This window comes from Trachurus trachurus, assembly GCF_905171665.1.
Source record: "Trachurus trachurus genome assembly, chromosome: 6".
Lineage (NCBI taxonomy): Eukaryota > Metazoa > Chordata > Actinopteri > Carangiformes > Carangidae > Trachurus > Trachurus trachurus.
The window spans coordinates 13,719,321-13,740,531 of NC_139897.1; the positions used below are offsets into that span (position 1 = coordinate 13,719,321).

At 41.5% G+C, this 21,211-nt stretch overlaps 1 protein-coding gene across 6 annotated transcripts in view; it reads right to left on the reverse strand.

Moving 5' to 3' along the window:
* The window catches only part of scaper (S-phase cyclin A-associated protein in the ER), a 60,168-nt gene that overhangs the window by 9,661 nt on the left and 29,296 nt on the right, over positions 1 to 21,211 (reverse strand). For all 6 annotated transcript variants that reach the window (XM_083973985.1, XM_083973989.1, XM_083973986.1 and 3 more), the window contains 5 exons: positions 15,477 to 15,592; positions 6,716 to 6,839; positions 4,878 to 5,104; positions 2,999 to 3,154; positions 162 to 396 (listed from right to left, as the gene is read on the reverse strand). In XM_083973985.1, the coding sequence (XP_083830111.1) occupies positions 162 to 396; positions 2,999 to 3,154; positions 4,878 to 5,104; positions 6,716 to 6,839; positions 15,477 to 15,592 (858 nt within the window). The remainder of the gene's footprint in view (positions 1 to 161; positions 397 to 2,998; positions 3,155 to 4,877; positions 5,105 to 6,715; positions 6,840 to 15,476; positions 15,593 to 21,211) is intronic.

Here is a 21,211-nt window from a genome sequence, read left to right on the forward strand (position 1 = left end):
AGAAAATATGCTCAAATAAAGATCAGATGCAGAATCATATAGAAAAAGAAAAAATACTTTACGTCTAACCATCTGCCACCAATGCACAAAATCTGCTGGATCAAAGGATCTTATTTGCGACAAGTGTGAAACAGAATATATTTCGGATTTATTATGAATACCTGGAAGGCGGATAGGTCAAGCAGGGCAAAACTGTTGAGGAAGCGGATGCCTTGCAAAGCCACCTGGATGACCCCGGGGCTGTAGGGTTCCTGACTCTGGGAGGCAGACTCTGGTAAGAAACTGTGCAGCAGGATACAATACAGCGTATGCACCACTCCCACCAGGTCTGTAGACTGCAACAAGGCTGTCAATCCACTGGGGTCCTGACGTTTATTGTCAAATATACTGGGAGCACTGGAGATTAAAAGAGGAGACATGAGACAATGGTCAGTAAAAACAAAAAAGTGAAAACGTTTATCAAGAAAAAACCCATTTGATACCTGGCAACACTACATAGCATTAGTGTCTTTATTTTCTGCCGTTAAGAAGAAAAAAAAGAAAGAAAGATAAAAGACTATAATTTCGCTGAAGGCTGAGGACACAAATAACAGTCTGAACTTCAGCAGCTTGTAGATTTATTAAGCAGACAAGAGCTTAGAGATAACTTTCCCTTTAGATAAGACGCGCTACCCTGTTAGCGCTGCTGCATTACCTGGCTTAACTGACTGCTGCGAGTGGAAGAACACCAAGTTTGAAATCTGTTGCATATTGACATGTTGGATGACAGCTGCTGCTAAATTCATCTTCTGAACTTCATGTGCCTCTCCTTTATTTATGGAGCAACCATCTTTTTTCTTTGCGTGCAAGGAACCTCCAATATCTTTCATTTAACCGGTAAGAGTCACTGCCAGTTTGGTTGCAGCTGAAAAAGCGGGACCATCATGACTTACTCCCACTCCCACTGCAGTAAACATAATAATCCCGTGACGAGGAGCTCATGGCAGTAACTCCAAGATGGCAGATAATGATTGATGCCTGACAAGGTGCCGAGTGCTCCAGCACATTTAATTAAATCCTCAGTAAGGTTTTGATTTAAGGTGATATATGTTTCTTTGACTGCTACAAGATGCCACTCTGTTAAAAGGGATGGTAACATCATCCTTTCATTGTACACTGATGTAAAATGATGATGAAAAAATGTATTTTAACATGAAAAGAAAAACAAAACAGTTGCCGGTAAGCAACAACAACAGACAAAGAAAGCTCAACACATGTTCAAAGAGGAGTGGGAAGAAGTCAAGACTTGTCCAGTTCCACCTCTTCTCCCTGTGCAGTAACTTGCATATTTATATTTATCCCGCTTCCCTAAAATACTACTACTAATAATGCAATTCATAATAATGATGATTATTATAATAATAAACATGCTTTATACCACATTTACACCTATACATATATACAATTGCATTTATAGAAAGGAAAAAGTCAATATAACCTAACAATAACAAAACACAACATAGACGGAAAAGGACACGGTAACACTGAACATAAAAAGATGCAGAAATAGAAAATCAGAGACACCCTCCTGTTAACACCTCTCCATCACATTTAACAACAAAGCTCAGGATTATGCTGGTTGTTAAGAGAAGGTACTGTGTGGAGTAAAGGCTCCTAGATCGATGTGTCTGGCATTAGAGCAGGGGATTTAAAAATATTCGCGATTTTTGTTTAAAAATTGAATTTGTCATGCAAGGAGCTTCAAAGGACAGAACTTTAGGTGGTGAATCAAATCTGGAAAAATTGGAAAATACACCAGAGAAACATTAAATAATATCAAGTGGCTGCAGGGGTAATGTGAGTACACACATTCACCGACAAAAAATAAATGAACTGAAACACCAGAGAAAATGTAAGTAAATAAGTTGTAATGCAGGAGACTCCAGTAAAAAACGCTGGGCTAGTGCAGACAGACAATTTAAGACTAGTGCAGCAGCAGCAGCAGCAGCACCAGCTATGATTTGCAGCCATGTAGAACGGAGGGTGTGTGACCTCTGGATGGAAGCTACAGTTGCATGCTGATACTTGATGTTAGCCAACAGGCACTGCGTGAAATATGCTGCTAGGCAAGAACATAGCCTCCTAATGCCATTATAATCCCCTGACACAGCAACTGGCATGGCCAAAATATTCTACGAGCCCATTGAGCATTCTTGTATATGACACACAGAGTATCTTGGCAGAACATAGCCCACGGGCTGCGATATTGACCAGAACACTGCTCTCGCTAAACCTGTGTGATCAGACTGTGTTTTCTCACAGATATTCAGTGATGAACGTAGACCTGCTGTAGCTGTCTTCTGCCACGCTGGTGTGAAGCAGTTGGTCATTGATACTGAAGTGCTCTGCAGCTGGTAAGATAATAGCAGGCTAGTAGTAACCCTAGTACAGTGGGGGGAACTGAAAGAGGAATAACAGTGAAGATGTTATGGCTCAATCTCTAAACTAGATCCAGTATAGCGATTAAATGCGTGTAAACGCACAACATCAAAGAACATCTCAGCTTGCTACCATGGTCAACATTTATTTTTCTTTTAAGTGAAGAATTGTGGTGCTGATGTCCCTCAGTGTGTCTGTGTGCTTAGCCTCTGTCAGCGGCGCCACTGAACCTCCCTTAGTGGAGGTCACCGTAGCACACGTGGGTGGGCTCCCCCCACGCTGCAGGCTAAGGTTTATGGTGAGTGACAGAGCACTGGGTCAAGTAGATACCTATCTCTATCTGCAGTAACGACAGCTCAGCCAGCGAGCTGGCTGGAGGAAACGACCTGCTGGCTGATTGCAGAGGAACCAGGAGTCTTTGTGTGAGTAACCGCGAGCCTGTCTTTGGGGATCCGTGTGGCATTAAAGAACTGACAGCGACTGGGTCTCTGTCATTATTAGATGCAAAGAGATATGTTTCTGTGTGTCAAGAGATCACAGAGATGTTTAAGGTGTGTAATAGAGTAGGAGACATTCTTACCGTCCGGTTACGACAAAGCACAGCTTACACATGCTGTGCAGGAGGGCCGAGGCTTGCTGGAGGAAAGCAGACATCTTGGGGTGCTCGTCTACAGGTGACTGGACGGAGAGGAAGCATCCGTACAACTTGTCAATCAGACCCATGTTTACTACATAGCTGCAAGAAAAAAAACACAAAAAGAGAAAAAGAACATACTGTGGTTAATCATTTTATTTGAAAATGTTGAAACAAATTTACCACAGGTGACTTCCTATGTAAAAAAAAAAGAAAAGAAAAGAAAAAAAAAAGCTCATCTCATAGAGGCAGACAAAGGCCTTTACTGTGCATACTTCCACAACACCGCAGCTGAAAGCAGACACCTCACCTAAGCTCTCCACTCCCTGCTATTACTGTGATATCTCCAATTTGTCTTTGCCAATGACAGGTCTCATGATCATGTTCCCTGTACTCTTTCAGCCACAAATCACTGCTAATAGTGTCATTAGAGGGCTGTTGTGGCCCTTGTGCCAGCCCAACTCTGGGCCCTTGACAGTCCGCTTGACCTGGGGCCATCTTCCCACAGCTCCAGCATGCCTGCGCCTTCAGGCTCAGCTCAGGCACCAAAAGCCTATGAAAACCTGGCGAGTGCTGCAGCTGCCAATCAAGGCTTTTCAAAGTCATTGATATGGTCACTGTGAAGCCAGTGCTGCTCATCTTACCACTGTCTTGACTCCTTGCTTCTCTCGCATACCTTTTTTTTTTTTTTAAGAACTGTCTGTCACTCACTCAGAGTCTCTCAAAACAGGCTATTATGACCATTTCCAACCACTGCCACTGCAGGTCACCTGACACTTGAACCCAGTCCCATTGTTTTGACTTGATCCTCTTCCACAGCTTTACTTAGGTTGAAAGGATCAGTCCTCACACTTAGTGATCTGTTAAAGGCTGCTCTCTGTTTGACAATCAGCTCGGTGGTCGGACTCACCGCTTCGGGTCTCAACGTTTTGGGCGCGGATTGAAAACATTAATGACGATGATGGGCGACTAAAAGCACTGGAAGCCAAACTGAGAAACTGGTAATGAGACGAGAGGAAATGGTGAACTCCTTTCTGTGTGATATATGGGTGGGTATAATGGGAGAGTGTTGCAAAAGCTAAAACTGTTTTGATCTTTTGTCCTTCCTCACAAGCATATACATTATACAAGGCAGTTGAGGTAAATCTTGAGCTCGTACTTGGGATTACCAGTCTGACGATACCATTTTTCTCAGGCCCTCCCCTGTCTCCAGGGTTACGACTGGGTCAGTGGATGAGAGTGGTGGGCCTGTGCAGCTGCTCCGTCCAGATGAATCATGGCTTGTGGGAGGGATGGTGGAAAGACTGCACTCTTCCACAGGGCTTCATCAAGCCGGGCCTGCCTTTCCTCACAGCCCACATTTCTCCAACACAGCACCGACTCCTACAGCTCAGACCCACGAGGCTAGCTCAAACACCAGGTTCAAGGGGACCTTTCAAAGCTTTGGAAGTGCTCTTTGTTTATGCTACTTTGTAGCCCCCCACCCCCTCCCAGAACTGATTTTACTTGAAATGTGGCACTGAATGTGTGGAAAAAGTACAAGCTGGACGGATGCCAGAATACACCGTCATTCTCACACAACTCTCATTTTAACAAGACACCAGTTGGACCATTTCCAAGAGATTTGACACTTTGTCAGCCTATTCTTTACATCAGGCACACTGTTGAGGAAATCAGAGGTTGACCAACTCTCAACCCAGTGAAGAGGAGTGGAGGAGGGATGTACTAGAGGAGGTAAAAAGGTCATGATGAGAAAAAGAGGTGCCATGTAGGAGGAGGAGGAGAAGCAGTGTGCGAGAAACATAGAGCACGGGAAGGAAAATACCTGATGAGGTCTTGTGTGCGGGTGTTGAAGGACTCGGTGGCAGGTTTGACCTTGGCATCAGGGGAGGAAATCCTCGTGTTTTCGCCTTGTCCAGACTCTGAGATATGTGGCCACAGGGACCCCAGGATGGTAGCAATGATCTGCAGCAGGCCTGTGGTCAAGCCCTCAAAGACTTGTTTGTTCACACTGCGCCCAAAAATGGACTTATCCTCATCTGGGACGTACAGCTGCAAGAATACACAACAGAAGACAACAGAACAACCGATTAAAAAAAAAACAAAAAAAAAAAACTTGATCATTCAAATGCAGTTAGACAAAATATCTAGAGAGCAGAGAGAAAAACAAAAACAGGGCATTTCAACTTCCAGCATGTGCATTAAAAGCCATTCAATTAATACAGAGGCTTACATTAAATGCCCTGTTTTTTTTTTTTTTTTTAAAGCTTTTCCGACGTCGTTGCTACATTATACAGTTTAGTGACTTCATTATTCAACATCTTTAGGCCACAAATTAGCAGCATCTATGGGATATTTAACGGCTACAATAATGATATCTAGTGGAGGTATTTCTAAGATGCACAAACACAAAAAAAGCTGGTGTAAACAATGAAAGATGGAATATGAATAAAGTCCATTCTGACAGGATGAAGGCTTAAATGACAACAATGCAGAAGAAAGTAGACCATGCATTTAGATGACCATTTTCCTCAGTCACATTTCTAGTCAAACCTAATGAAACACACAAGCAGAAGTCCATGTTTAAAATATAGTGCTGCTGTTAGACATGGAGAACGTTGTAAAGGTAGAACCTCCTCATTTGGTCTAATGGTTGGAGTGAATGCTGACAGCATAGGTAAATCCACCGACATTCTCCACAAATCTAATTAAAAGGGGACATGCTCATATGGCAGCACTACCCCCACTGCCTCACTCGCTATTGCTGGTGCACACGCACAACCAGGACAGAGACATACACATGTTAAAGTTAACAGATGTGAATTAAATCACAACTTATCAAAGAGGGGCGTGTAGCGGCGTGGATAATTGTTGAGCCCAAATCCTAATCTGCATTGAACACATGGAGAACAGTTAGTTTGTCTCCTGCAGTGTTGTTGGATGTGTCAGTCAGCAGAGCAGCTGCTCAGATATGTTTTATATAAACTCAAACGTACAGCCGAACCTCTCCCTGTGTGCCCTAAGGAAATATGACTGCTTTGGATTGGAACTCGGCACTGGAGAAAGGGAAGCCCCAGTAGAGTTCATGCATGTACCACAACCCTGTGCCTGTGCCTTGTCCTGTCTGTGTTGTGAGTGTAGGCGGCCCCAGCAGTCCGCCACCGTTAGATGTTTGGAGTGGGCTGATGTTTACAGTCCTCCTTACAGAGTGCTGAAGGATCTGGGCTGACATGTCGCCGCAGTGCAGCCTGCCTGCCTGCTTGACTGACTGTGCTCTCACATTCCCAAGTCGGGAGGCATCTGTGAAGAGGGTTGGGCAACGGTTTGTTACTTGCTGGCTGGTGCCTTTGGTCTGTCTTTCATTAACACTGTGGCAGGAACATGCAACAGGCAGGGCTTTCTCTGTGGTCAAAATACTGTATATCAACAGATAAATGTAAAGAAAACAAGGAAGTGTTAATAAAAGTATGTGTTAGAAACGCTGTTCGTCTGGTCAACCTTTGGTGCGCTGTATGTAAACACATTCAGCATCTTCTCTACATGTACAGGACTTATGCAGCCTGCATAAACTATCTGCGAACAAACCGACTCATTGCATTCTTTGTGAAATGTTTTGTTTATGATGGCAAATTATGTCTCATGTGCGGAGGTGCACGGACTTACTGTGAGTTGATGCAGCAGCAGGTCCATGAGAAGCGCTATCTTGTTGCTAAACAGCACATAGGAGCAGTTGAGGGGGCAACAGGAGCACGCCAGGTAGTAGGTGTTTACAGCAGCACAGAGCGATCTAACACAGAAAGATGACAAATCATTATTCATCACAAGGTGTGCTGACACCACCCTCGCAATTCATTACAGTAACACTACAACTGGGATGTAAATGTCTAGCCCTGGGCACTGACACGACTATCTGCAGTCATCAGGAAACCAAACACACTCTTCTGTATTTGTGGTTCCTTAAGGGTGTAGTTTGTCTTCGCAAGTCAAAAGCGTATCTCACTGACAGCGCCGAGTAAGGAAGCCGATTTGGGGAATAAAACACTCATATCAGCTACTTATGCGGAGACTCCCCTCACTAGAGCCACCTTCAGAGAAGCTGAACGCAATCTCAGTCCCATCTTGGTTGAGATGGTGCAGCATTTCCGCTGGAGAGATAAAACTATTCCTCTCAGCAGCTCCTCACAAGCCGCCAGGCAGCCCCAGGCAGCAGCCAGTGCTGAGCCAGCCAGCGTGCCTCTGTATTATGTCTGCTCTAAAACGAGTCCCAGGGAAGATTAATGCTTCAGATAACTGACCAATCGTTCTGCTGTGACTGCTACTCCCCCTCGCCCCTGTTTCATCAGTTAATATTTTCTGACAACTGTATATTTTAGCCATTGGCGGAATGGCGTGTCCTATCTGCTCGCTGGAAGAATGGAATCTGCCTCTCCACTGCCTAAAGTAGGCCATGTTTATTTCAACTGGTAAACATTTTGATATCTACTGAAACCTTCACATCTGCTGTGCGTTTTCGGTCAAACCACGGCTGGCATAGTAAAGGAAAATAGATTAGACTGAAGTAGACCCAAGTCTGTCAATAAGTTCCTCCATTCTTTGCTTCGCATTTGCGAGTGGGCAGATCGGTCGTTTTGCCGTGTCATTATTGACATTGCAGGGTAAAGCTGTCAGACATAGAAATGTAGTGTTGATGTGAGAGGCACTATATTTTTGAACTATTGGATAGTGACCAAATCTGACATCAAAGCTCACTTCCGTCCACCTAAAAAAAGCCCCCAAAAAAATCATAAAAGGAGCTTTCTCGTAAAATGCTACAGTCCCATGTGCCAGCTATATTGACACTAATTCTATTAAAGTATAAAGATGGTGGAAAAAGTCGGGTCATAATGGTTAAGTGCACTGACACAACAGCCCGTGTGGAGCAAGAGGTGAGGTTACATGAGATCCCAGCCAAACTATACGGATGTGTGCAGCCATGCAGCGTCAGGACTCCGATTCCCCAGCGAACACGAGATTTAGATCGGCTTCTATGCAAATACCAAATTGACATCTCAAATACCTGTTCTCAAATACAGATGTATAATTATGTGCTTCACACATCTTATGAAATTTAAGCTGTGGTAGCTGGATTGTACAGTTGTACATTCCTCCAAAGGACAAGAGTTAGTTTAGGTGCGTTCAGTCTCTATTTTGGCGTTTATGATCATGCCCCTGTTGAACACATAACAGTAAGGATATTGTATCAGACTCAATGATGAAGCAGGGACTGACCGCTTTAGAGTCAAAGAGCTCATTCCCAGCAGCCTGATGGAGGTCGTTTTGGTCAGTGGTAGCAGTCAGATTTTACATTGATTTTTTTCAGATTTACTTTCTAAATGTTTCGTGTATTAATTTTACATAAAAACTGTGGTGGTGTCATCACTCCTTTCTGAACAGTTTCAATCACGGGAGATTTAACTGTGGCTTCAAAGGAAACAAAGAACTTTAAACGTCTCTTAAAGATTTAAAAAAAGGTTTCTATCAGTGGACTGGAGAGGCAATGCAAAGTTGTTGTTGATAAGGGTTTGTTAAACCACTCTTGGGTTTGTTTAACTGAACGGGGAAATCACCATGTGAAAATGTGTGATGAGTTGCTCAGTTGCTCAGTGGTTAACATGCAAATTATTGGCTCACTTTGTTTGTTTTTGGACAGGAAATGGAAATTGGTTGAAAATAAATCAAACACCTAAAATCCCTTTTAAAAATTGCACCTAGTCCTGTCAAACAAGATTGCCATTAACATCATATACGATGTTACTTAGCAAAAACTATTTGTTTTCTGCTGTCACGTGACTATGATTTCTGTCTGTTGCCCTTGCATACAGACCGATTCACCATGAAATTAAATTATCAAAATTATAGAATAGTGAGAAACATTTAATGCTCATTCAGTCCTTTTTGTTCAACCTTTCAAATGTTGTATATATATGTTTGGCATGTGGGTACAGTTCCCAGGTTAAGGTATATTTGACTGTGGCTATGCTGTAACCTGTGTGCTGATGGGTTTTTTTTATTCCATTATGTAGCTGTAAAAAGTTTTCCTTATTTTGTCTCTGCTGCTATTTGGAAACTGAAACCAAAACTATAATGGATATATCACGATGTACTGCTTAACACTTATCACTATAACAGGACAAACAAGGCAAAGTAAATGTTTAATTTCAAATGTAATTCTAGGCATGCCTGTAGCCACCCTGAGCTGATTAGCATATTCTGATTAAATCACTTTACTCCTGGCAGCTCAGCTCTGGCCCGCTGGCTTCACAATTGACTCACTCAACTGCTCATGTAATGAGCATGCAATTGCTTTGTAACACAGCTAATCAGGCTTGTCTTTGGTCATCTCTGAACAAATGAGGGTCCTGTCAGAGACTATGTTTGAGTTATGCCCTTACACCAGCTTGTACAATGAACCATCACAGTGATCTGTCTTTGGTTTCCTCCCACCTAATTGAGCTTGATGAGCATGACACCTGATAGTACGCCCTCTCTGGGAATCTCACTATCTCAATACCCCTCAATAAGAGCCCGAGCCAAAGATTTTGTGGAACAATTTGGTGAAGTGCCACGCCAGCCTGTCTCATGTTGCACAAAAACTTTGCAGGGACTGATGTGTCCCGCTCTGTCTAAGCCGCCAACATTCCTCCACCTACACCATTGTGAGGTTCCTCATTGTATTACACAGACGGCACTTTACACTGTCCCAGCCACTAAATATTGCCACCCACCTAGTGTATTGTCACATTGCTGCTTTGAAATTAGATGCAAAAAATTACTGTCACAACTTTTATCTGATGCACAAACCAGTGACAACTGATGTTGATAAAAAAAAAGGGAAAAATAAAGAAAGTAAGAGGCAAATTAAGAGCGATTTAATCTGTGCACCCACATTAAAAACAGCTTGACCTCACACAGCTACTATTTTACCCACATGGCTATTCACATGCATAGAGAAATGAGGCCAAGAGGTACAAGGATGGAGCACACCTGATCCAGTTTCGCCACCCTACAGCCCTCTAGGTCTCTGCCTGGGTGGCCAACAGGCCTACACATGATAAGGTAGAGGCTTGGGGGGCCTGTGTCCCACACAGTGACCTTTACGTTTAAACTTCTTACACCAAAACACTTATTTATCAGACTTGCTGAAAAAATAAGTAAGGAGGGGAAGAGACAAAAAAAGAGCTAAAACAGAGGCCAGACTTCCTTCCTTGAGTATAAATAAGAAGTAACCATAAACAAGGTTTGCTTCGTAGAGAGATGTATAGTCATGGATTTTGTCTCTTTCAACATAAGGTCATTCATCATAGTAAAAAGCTGACTTTCAATTCGGTAGACAACAGGACAACAAACATTTAAAAGGCTCTTTATGCTTTTTGTCACTGCATTGAGTTATCAGCCGAGATCTGTTCTCCTCAACCCGAGTCTCACATTTCTCGCCCTCTGTGTGTGTTTCCTATGTGCACAGTCAAGCCTGACTGGAGCAACGCTGCAGAAATCTGACCAACTTCCAGATCAGGTTAAGTTCCTGCCTCTTAAACAGGGTAAATTTGTGTTCAGGGGTAGAAAAAGAATCCTAAGCCAAAATAAAGGGTGAGGAGCAAATCCATTTCCTTGTGCTGTCAAACAATCCCTTCATTCACTGCTATCTAAATGACATTTAATTTGATTCTGCTGTTGATCTCTACGATACCCTGAGTGCTTCCAAGACATCTACTCTGGCTGTTGTGCCACACTGGCCAGGTATGAAGGGGAAGAAATCTGATGAGCCGTCACACAGCATCACGCACAGCAGCATGAGTGCGCACATTCACACACTTGCGCACACACATACACACACCTTCAAATGGTGGAAAACATCCTGAAATAAAACCACAGGTAGCAGCTCTGATTTCACAGGATACACCAGGTCATGTGAGACAGAGGTGGAAATACAAATTGGGTTAACACGTAGTGGTGAAGGACTCCTAAACCTTTCTCTGGAGATCACCCCTTTACGCTCCCTTTGCAGCTCTGCCTTCCTTTTTAAAAGCAATGAAAATTGTCAAGGTACAAATAAAACATTACAGTATAAACTTCTGAATTAGATTTTGGCATCCCAAACATCACAGACAAGTGCCTTTGCATGTTAGATTTTAAAAGCTGTGAACAGGCAGACGGAGCTTTGTGCTTAGACCGTTCTTCCTCTCTTCTCTCCACTGACCCCTATTGGAAGACAGAAGCCACTAGCTAAAAAAAAGAGAGATTTTTGTCATGTTGAACACTTGTTTTGGGTTGAAAGAAGTTGCGCATTTCATTATATCGTTAAAGCACAAAAACTACCTCAACTACATAACAGGAATTATTTACAGTACAACATGCATACTGATACTGATACATACTATATTGTATAATGGGTATGATAAGTTCCTCACATGCTGCAATGCTATATATATATATGCACTATATATTATTATAAGTGCAATTTCATATTAAATTTAAATTGACCAGCGGAAACTATTTGTTGACTGACCAGCAAGTCAATTTACAGAAAATGATTTAAGGAGAGAAAAAAAAAAAAAAAATTATTATTTAAAATTAATGAAATATTAAATTCCCCTTGTGAAAAACTAAATTCTTACAATTTGGGATGTTGTTTTGAGATGATATCTCTCCAGCTGAACTTAATGACAGTGGCTGCAGAAACTCTGATCAAGACATTCCAGTGACCACAGGGTTACACCAGGACATTAGCAGAGCTTCGTAGAGGAATTAGCTCATTAATGTAATGGTAACAAGATGGAATCAGCCTCCCCGGGGAGAGATATGGCAGGAGCATCTCCGCAGCTGCCTTTTTTTTTTTTTTTTTTGTAAATCACTCTGCTTATCTGGAAGGAGGAGGTGATCAATACGGCAGCATCACTGTAAACAGATAATGTAGCGCACTCTGGGGTGAGCGTCTGTATAGCAGCCCATTAGGCCGCACAGCCATCCAGATGACGGATAGTGATAAGTAGACAGCCGGGCTGCGTCCTTGTGTTGCAACCTCGTCACCAGCTATGGACTCCACTGACCTGACTGAGCTGCATCACAAGCTTTACGAGTAACCTCTCTCTTGGTCAAGAAAGCTCACAGACTGGTGTTTTTCTAGATGGTGTTTGTGAAATGTTCCTACATCATGCCAGTAGTGAGTTTCTATTGTTGCACCACAGAGAGCATCCTGACACGCTGCATGGCTGTGTGGTAAAGCAGCGATAGAAAAGCACTTCAGAGGGTCATCTCCAGCTCATAGAAGAAAACTGGGATACAGATCCTAAACCCTGGAGGACATAAACAGCTCACTCTGCCTCAGAAAAGCTTTTTCCTCAGAGCTGTAACTGCTCTGAATCAGTCCATCAAGTAACCCCCATAATCTGTCTAATTGCCACTGTAAGTGTCCCACACAACTGAAATCACATCCTCACACACTGCACTACCACCAAAGAAGCTATACAGCACACACAGGGGACCGCTCGTCTGGATAGTGTGTAAAACATCTGTATCTACGACACAGAGACAGCTGCTGTATTAAGCAGAAGTAATCAGAATATTTGTGTTAATATAAGTCTTAAATAGTTATATCTTCCGACGGCAATCACTTATATAGAGTGTTTGGTCCGAAACACGGGTCTGTCAGTCACTCTGCTCTGCTGTAAGCCGAGGAGAAAACTTTCCTTGTATCCTACAACCTTTATCCAATGAGGAGAGAGAACGGCATAAAGGGGCGGCCCTCTCTGTGTGTGCAGCCAAGGGATGCGCGTGAATGTGGTGACGTAGGGACGAGGGCGGGGACTGCTAACTCCATCGGTTGACAAGAATTTAGCCAAAACGACCGGATCGCTTACTTCTGCTTTAATAATACAATATTAGCTGTACAGAGACTTCAGCATTCACCCATATTGTTCTTCACAACCCCATGTGATGACCCATCACATTTTGGATACTGCATTGCAGCCCTGTGCTGTGTGACAATTCACTACTGTTGAACACTTTTTACACTGTTAAATACAATCTATAGTGTGCACACTGTCTATACTGTTTGGCATGTAAATTCTATACCTTCTCTTACTCTATTGGTTCTGTTGCTGCATTGCACATCCACAACTGCTGGATATGGGCCACAGTATTTGTTACTTTGCGACTTGCTGAAATACTTTGTTGTTGTCTTTTTACCTTATTTATTCTTTTAAACAGCACTGATTACATGAGTAAGTTGCAACCCCCCCAATTCACTCCAAACCAAACTTTATTCTATTTTATTGTTTCTATTTACGGCTTTTAAACCTTTTGTTTATATACAAGATGTTACATTTATATTAATTTACTAGTACATTCCAACTACAGGACAAGCTCTTTCAATCTACACTACAGAACATTGCACACAATAAACATGTCCCTTGAGATGATGCATATTATGAATTGGTGCTATACAAATAAAATTGAATTATATTCAATAATAACCTTTCAGGTCTTGAACATACTTAAGTGTGTCAGTGTCACTGCGTTAATCCCATGCTGGTGTGAAACGCCCCAGCAGATAAACCCATTTAGCCAAGCCAAGGGTTTACAAAGAGGATCTTATTCAAGCCCATTCTTTTATAATTATTCATAACCGACTCCAGGGTTGGATTAGACTAGTATGAAGGGTATAAAAACAGATGCTCCTAATCTTCACCTCCTGTTCTATCACCACAGCATGTCAAGAAGATGTCTTAAAAGTCAAGGGGGTATTGTTTGAGCTTAAGCTAACACAACGTCATTGCACGGACGTGCCAACAAACTCAGCAAACAAACGCTTCGTACTAGAGGACAGTCTCTCCATTTGAGATAATAACATTTCTTCCAATTCAGAAGTCTGCTTGAAATTCCCTCAGATAACAATGATTGAAGAAGAGAGAGTACAAAAAAAATCAATATACATGTGATGCCCTTTAAAAGCCTTATAAATATAAGAAGCATTTCTCCATTAGCAGAGTTTCAGAGACCAGTAAATGCTAATGAATGGGAGAGCAAGGCCATTCGAGTCCATTACAGAGTCCCACTTGTGAGTACGGCAGCCTCTTTGAGGTTATCTACTGGCAGGCCATGCAAACGTCAGACCCACAACTCAAAAATACTCTGCACTCTAAATGATAGATGGGACACATGTGCTTTCTCTGTTTCCAGAGAAAAGAATGAACATAAATTGATTACAGAAATGGAGAAATGCTTTCCATTTCTGTAAGGGTAGAGCTGTTACTCATTAATGCATTTCCAGAGTATTTATTGGGATGAACCCACTACAAACAGTGAGTCACTTTATGCAACTGCATAAACAATTACAAATTGGGAATAAAGCAATGTGTTTTCAGTGAGGTCAGTAAAAGGATACAGTCAAAGACAAGTCCAACAGGAGACACAGTGCAACAGCTGTTTGCCGCCTTATGATTAGACTGTAATTTGGATGATACAGAAGTGTTTATGTGGCTCAGATAATAGTACTTCACTCTTGAAAAAATCACTATATAATTTTTATTCTTCCAACACTAAGGTTGGTAATTATACCCAAAAAGGAAACAGACGTTGGGGAAAATTAAAAGATATCAAATATTTCTTTTGCCACAGATTATATAGAAGCCTTGGTCCACCTCTGTTTGGTTTGATTGTTATTGTTGATTTGTGAAAACCATTTATACCTGGGAAACACCAGCTAATAAAACAGCTTATTTTCAGCTTTTCAGCAATTAATTTCTAATGCAATGGTTAATTTAAAATTTGAAATGTTTTTTAATTGAATGTATAAGCTATTTAACCCATAAAACTACATTCATTTCTTCAGTTAATCTGAAAAATCAAAAATCTCCAAAATCATCTTTCACTAATCTGTGATTAAAAATCAAAAATCAAAATAAAGCAAAAAGACAACTGAAAAAAATGAAACCTATCAGTGAGTTTTCATTAGATAACCACTGTAGATGATAAAGCAAAATATGTTGCAACTATACCTTGTGTTACTTTGGGCGATTAAGTAAAAAGAAAATGTGTATTTTCGATCATTTCAGAAAAATCAGTCCATACCTGTGTCCATCCAACACAACAAGATCACACTCACCCACTCATCAACAACATCAACAACAACAACAAAGCAAGTGGTCAGCTTTTCCGAAATCAAATTGCACCAGTCATAAGCTAAAGAGACAGCTCACCCTGCTGGCTTGAAACAGAAACTTGATCAAAAGCCATGATGATGAACTAAAGGGCATAGCGACTGATTCTTTCTTCTTCTTGGCTGAGTCTGGCTTTAAAGCAATCACAGAAATCTGCTTTTCATGTATTTGCATGTATCATTACATAAATTAATAAGTAAATATTTCAGTTTGGTGACGGTACTCACTTGAGAGGAATACGAGGAACTGCAGTGGGTGTGGAAGCAGCAGTGATGACATGTAGAATTTGTTCCAGAGCCGACAGGCCGCCGCCCACTTGGAAGGCAACTTGGTCTGCATTGTTCTGTAGAGGGAAGGACAGACAGAGAAACAGAGGTACAGTCAGAGGACAACAAACCACCCGCTGGACAGGGGGGATTACATGGCTCTCACCGGGGAGGCAACCTCTCCTTCTCCTACAGGGGCGAGGGATTGAAATCTGAAACAAAGTGATCCCTGAAGTATTCCTGTTTAATCTCAAAAGTGCACAACCCGACTCCGACCCACACCAGTCAAGTTTCAGAGGACGGCAAAAGCTCTGCAGGCTCCAGCAAGCACCGGGGTGGTCTCGGCGGACGACCACGGAGTTAAGAGCAACGGAGAAAATGTTACACGGCCAAGCAAACAACAAGACAATTAGAGAAATGTAAAACGAAAAAAGATTCTAATAGGAGAGGAAACAAGAAACATTAGATTCTTATTATAATCAATCGTTAATGCATTAGATCCTCTGAGGTAAAAAGGATTCTGCACTTACATTACTTCACCTATTGTGTCAGCATTTACAGCGATTAAAGAGCCATGTAATCCTGTTCAGAGATTTTCCTTTAACCTTTAACACGATCCAGCCTCACATGCTCACAGAGGAGATCATCTCACACCTCTAGTTAGTTTAGAGCTGAAACTTTTGCACTGATAGCAGGTTTTTCATACAACTCACTCTTGACCATCCGAAAGGTGCTTTACCTCTGTTGACTTTGTGAATTGTTTAAAGTGTGGTTTTTAGCCTTTTTATTTGAGACTTTATTTGCAAGGCCAGACAGTGTGTTTAAAACTAAAGGTCGGCAAACACAATGTACAATCTTTACATATCATTTCCTAGCAACTTTTTCTTGCAATTTTTAAAGATGTCAAACCAATAATATGTCAAAATGTTTTAAAAAGAATAAAAGTAATGTCTGCTGTGATTAAACAAAATATATTATTATTGGTGGACAATCATATAGTAAATATCAGGCCAAACTGTCATAATGTACATCCAGGTCAAATTAATATGTTTTTACACCATCAAACGTTGCCTGCTGGACTCATTGAGAAAGTAGAAAATACCCTCTGTATAAACTCTCACCTTGTAACTCAAGTAGAACTATTTGTAAGAAATCCTTTGCTTAATTTCAACATTAAACATTTTATTTGTTTTTTTTCTGTATAAGAACTTCATTCATTTCTATAATTACTCTCTTACAGACGAGCTTTACTTGTTCTGTCTGTTTTTATTAACTGACAGACAACACATAAGCTTTATTGGTTATGTCCCCATCACAAACTGCTTCGTCCTCCAGTCGCTTTGATGAACTAAACTGCCAGACGTTTCCATATAAATTCTGCAATAAACAGGGATACATCTGATAAGCAGTGATCCTATGGATGAGCATATTGCAAATATATCAATTTTCTATTTTTATTTTTTTTAACAATTTTCTGAACTTGATAAAGAAATAAGAGGATTTGCACTTAAGTTAAGTCCATTGTTTATGTTGCATTCTTTTCCCCTCACTCTCAGTTACAAAATAAAAAGCTGTAATATAAATATCAATAATTTAGTGCATCATTCCAGTGCATGAGATTTATGAACACATGTAAATAGTTAGACCCAGCCCTCCTCTGATGATAGAGTAATTGGCAGGAGGGCAGATGCTGTTGCTACAGTGTCTTATAAATCAACAAGTACAAAGCCAGGAGCGAGCACTGACTACCGGGCATGTTTGTGCCTGGGTAGATGAGGAGCTGCTGATGGAGGACCTTCTTCACACAACTGCAGCGTGTTACACTGCAGGTCACTCCTACTCCTGAAGAGGATACAGGCTCCTCGCTGCTGTGACAGCATGAAAATCAAACCTCTTCACAGTGCTTTTGTTCCGCACATGGGAAGCTGCCAACAAGCCTGAACACATTGAGAGTGAAGCGCTATACCAAATTACAGATAAGCTCTTCATCTGTCATTCATGCCTGCTGCTGAGGTAACTGCTCCTCGATTCCGGTCTTAGACACACACACACACACACACTGAAGGCACTAGGCAATCATTTTGGGTTTGGGACCAAAACATTAACAAACACGCCAAACACCCTTTACTTTCAACATAATGAAAAATGTCTCAAAGACAGTCTCAAGAGTGGAAGTAGTGTTTGTATAAAAGAGCTCATTACGACTTCCTTTCTGAAAGTTGCAGGCAGTTTCCATGCCTAATCAATTGAGTCTCAGTCACTGAGCTTGGATTAACCCCTCTCTTAACCCTCACATCAACACACCTAGCTAAAAGCTTCTAGACTAAATGAAAAAAAAAAGGCAGGTCTTTCATAGCAGCTTATCAAATGGTATTAAAGGGGGTAATTGGGACCTGCCCAGTCCTGGCTGTCTCCTGTGAAAACCAGACAAGAGTTGCTTGGCTAGTCTGTGACTTCTCTGCTCTGCTGACAGATTTATCTGTTGTGATGATGGAACAATACCGGTGAAGAGGATTAAGTTCAAACTACCTGACATATTATCTTTAGGTGGTCTCCTCTACGCATGCAATGGGCCACAGAAGACAAAAAGGGCATCTAAGTATTACTGCAAGATACACATTTAACTAAAAACCTACTGCTTAAAATACAGGCTTATTTTGTATGTTAACAGCTTTGGCGGTTTGCAAATGGCGAGCTTTGTGCTGTGCAGAGCAGCTGACTTTCTACGCAAATGGAAAAAGCATCTGGTGATGATATATCCTTTCTACAAACGTAACCATGCAGGGCAACAGAAATCATGTTTGTATGTAATTACATTGACAGTGTGTATACACAGTAAGCTGAATTTGAATACAAATTTAACAAGATGAAAACAATGTTTTTGTTTTTATAAGACCAGCAAGAACTAACAAATTACATTCCTGAGAGACAGTTACAATAAAGGTCATTCTCTCAGTGCTCTTAAAGAGATACTGCTGTTTCCTCCGTGTGCATGGAGGCTACCTGGGAGTAAGGCAGCCATGTAGCCTCTCCAATGTTTGGTCATCATAGTAATAGTTTCAAAGTTGCATTATCACATTTGAGAACAAAACTTAAGAGACTCTTGGATGCATAGTTGACTGTGTTGTAACCTGAGAGGTTATAATAAAAAAGGTAATGCAGGTTGGTGTTTAGGGATGCGTGTGATTAACCGTTAACAAGAACTTTCAAATTAGCTACTTCAATCAACACATGGGGGGCGTGTGGACACGTACAGACTTCCACTTGTGCCTTCAGCCATATTTCACAGCAAAAAGCTACACACCACTGAGGGACTGACAGTACGTGCCAGTTATGCTGTGCAGTCCCCGTGAAAGAAGCTCAGGTCGACACACCTTTGTGTGCATCACCTGTAAGGACAGCTCACCTGCAGCCCACACAGACGAGCTGTCAGAGGAGCGCTCTGCTGTTCCTCTCTCTCTAGCCTGGTGTTTGGCTGCACTTTGTAATTATAAAATTAGTTGAGATTTAACCGCCATCTGAGCGCTGATCAGCTGAGCCGGAGCACAGTGGATGTGGCGCTGCATAGCTGTAGCAGCGTGTTTTACAACATTGACCATTTTAATTTCACCAGTTAATGGTTATCAATCTGTTATCGGTCTGCACAAAAAATTCACAATGTGCATTCCTATTGGTGGTCACATGCTAAATTAACATTATCACCTCAGGTTCCACTGCATTTAACAAGCTGTACCAATATTAGCAAAGTTTAGCATGCAAACACTCTAACCTGAGGTAGGGAACGTGATATAGGCTACTTGAGCGCACCGAGCATGTTACCGTTGTCACTAAGCAAGTTAAGACTATGACTTTACCATTTAGCTCTATCAGTGTAAGTGTTATTAAACCTTAGACTCACAGACACACTGGACCGGCATGCCAGTTTTATAGAAAACTATTTTTTAGAAAAGTCATTGCTCAAATTCTTTCTGTCAAGCCAAGTTACTGATCACATGGAATACTACTTTAACTGCAAAAACCGGTGTATAATGTCTTCTGTGGTTTGAGAAAATAGCTCAACTAAGCCATAAATTGCTAGACCTACAATATCTGTGCACTGAAAGACAGATGAAATTCATATTATGGCTTTGGGTAAGAGAGCAAATACTCAAACTGTAGCATTGTCCCAGTAGAACTCCAGGAAAAGGCTACACCAAAACACAGAAAGAGGAGGAACCACTAATTTCGGCTGAAAAGGGAGACAAAAAAAAAAAGTAGAGCCACCACAAAGGGTCAAGCAGTAAGACAAAAGTGAGACGGATGGCTCCTGAATAATACAACAGGGGGAATCTTATCCAATTATTGTCCGGGGTGACCATTGTTACCCCAGCTGATGGGAGGGCTGAAGCAGCTGGTCATTCCTGCGACAGTGTCTGCGCACCAGCAGACCGGACAGATTGCACTTCGTAGACTCCTCCCACCAGACACTTTAATTAAAGCAGAGAGGAAGGCACAGCCTCAGTTGTCCTGCCCAACTAACAGATGGGCAACAACTGGCAGAGTTCATCAAGGACCGGCTTCAACTTTGATCTGCACCTTCAAGTAACGAGTTCACTCATTCACAACTAAAACCTAACAATGACAGAGACGAGTGTGACAGATCACCCTCTCAACACATGAATTTCATCATTATACAGTCTTAAAGGCAAGCCTGCGCGTGGTAAACAAAGCTCTGTGGGCTGAGTCGACTGTAAACCACAACAAGGCTGCTGGAGTAAACATTTTAAGGTCGAGTATAAACTTGTGTGTTTACAAGATACAATAGCATATGATTTGGTGCACTGTATGAGTGCAGGCAAACATGGAAATGGATAATTCTACAAACTCTGTTTATTCTTATAAAATAAAGCAAGATTAATCAAAGTCAAGTGTGCCGCAAAATCGAACCTGCCACAGAAACCACAGACAGCCCCTAGTTGTAAACTAACACACCAACAAGCATAGAACCATTTCACTCCTCATTGGTCTTGTGGTGAGGAAACAAAACTGAGACTGTTTAGGGACAAGGACAACCGACCGCCTAGAATAAGAAAATATGGTAAAATTAGAGCAGAAGCAAATAGATGATTTCGCTTTTTTAAAAATCTATGTATCAGTATACATGTATATTATCCAGGTTTTAAAAAAAAACGTTATCTTAAAAATGTCCATATTAATTATTTGGTCATAAGCTTAAAATGTGCAGTGACTGACTGACCAAAGCTTTGAAATGTCTCTATGTTTTTTTGTTTGTTCGTTTAGTTTTTTTTTTTTTTTTACGTGAGTCTAATTTAAAAATGCAAATGAAGCAAATCTATACATGTGAGAGACTGATATAGCATGATACCATTATTCTGAAATTCAAAACGTTATGGTTGATGCTGTTGAAAATTGTCACAAATGGCCAAAATGCCTGCCAAAAAATCCAAGAACTAATGAACGCCATAGGGAACCTCCTAATTTAATAAAGATATGGAAGTGGAATATAATGATAAGAAAAATAGTACTGTATTCTCATTTGGATTGGATAGCGCCGTGCTGCTCACTTTTGCTTTCCTTTACAAAGTTCTGACACTGCTGATCTGACTGCTAGAGGCCCAAGTAAGAAACGATGTTGTTGTCCTGCCACTCTGCTTTTCACCTTCCCCCCCTACAGTATGTCCCCGAATACATTTCCC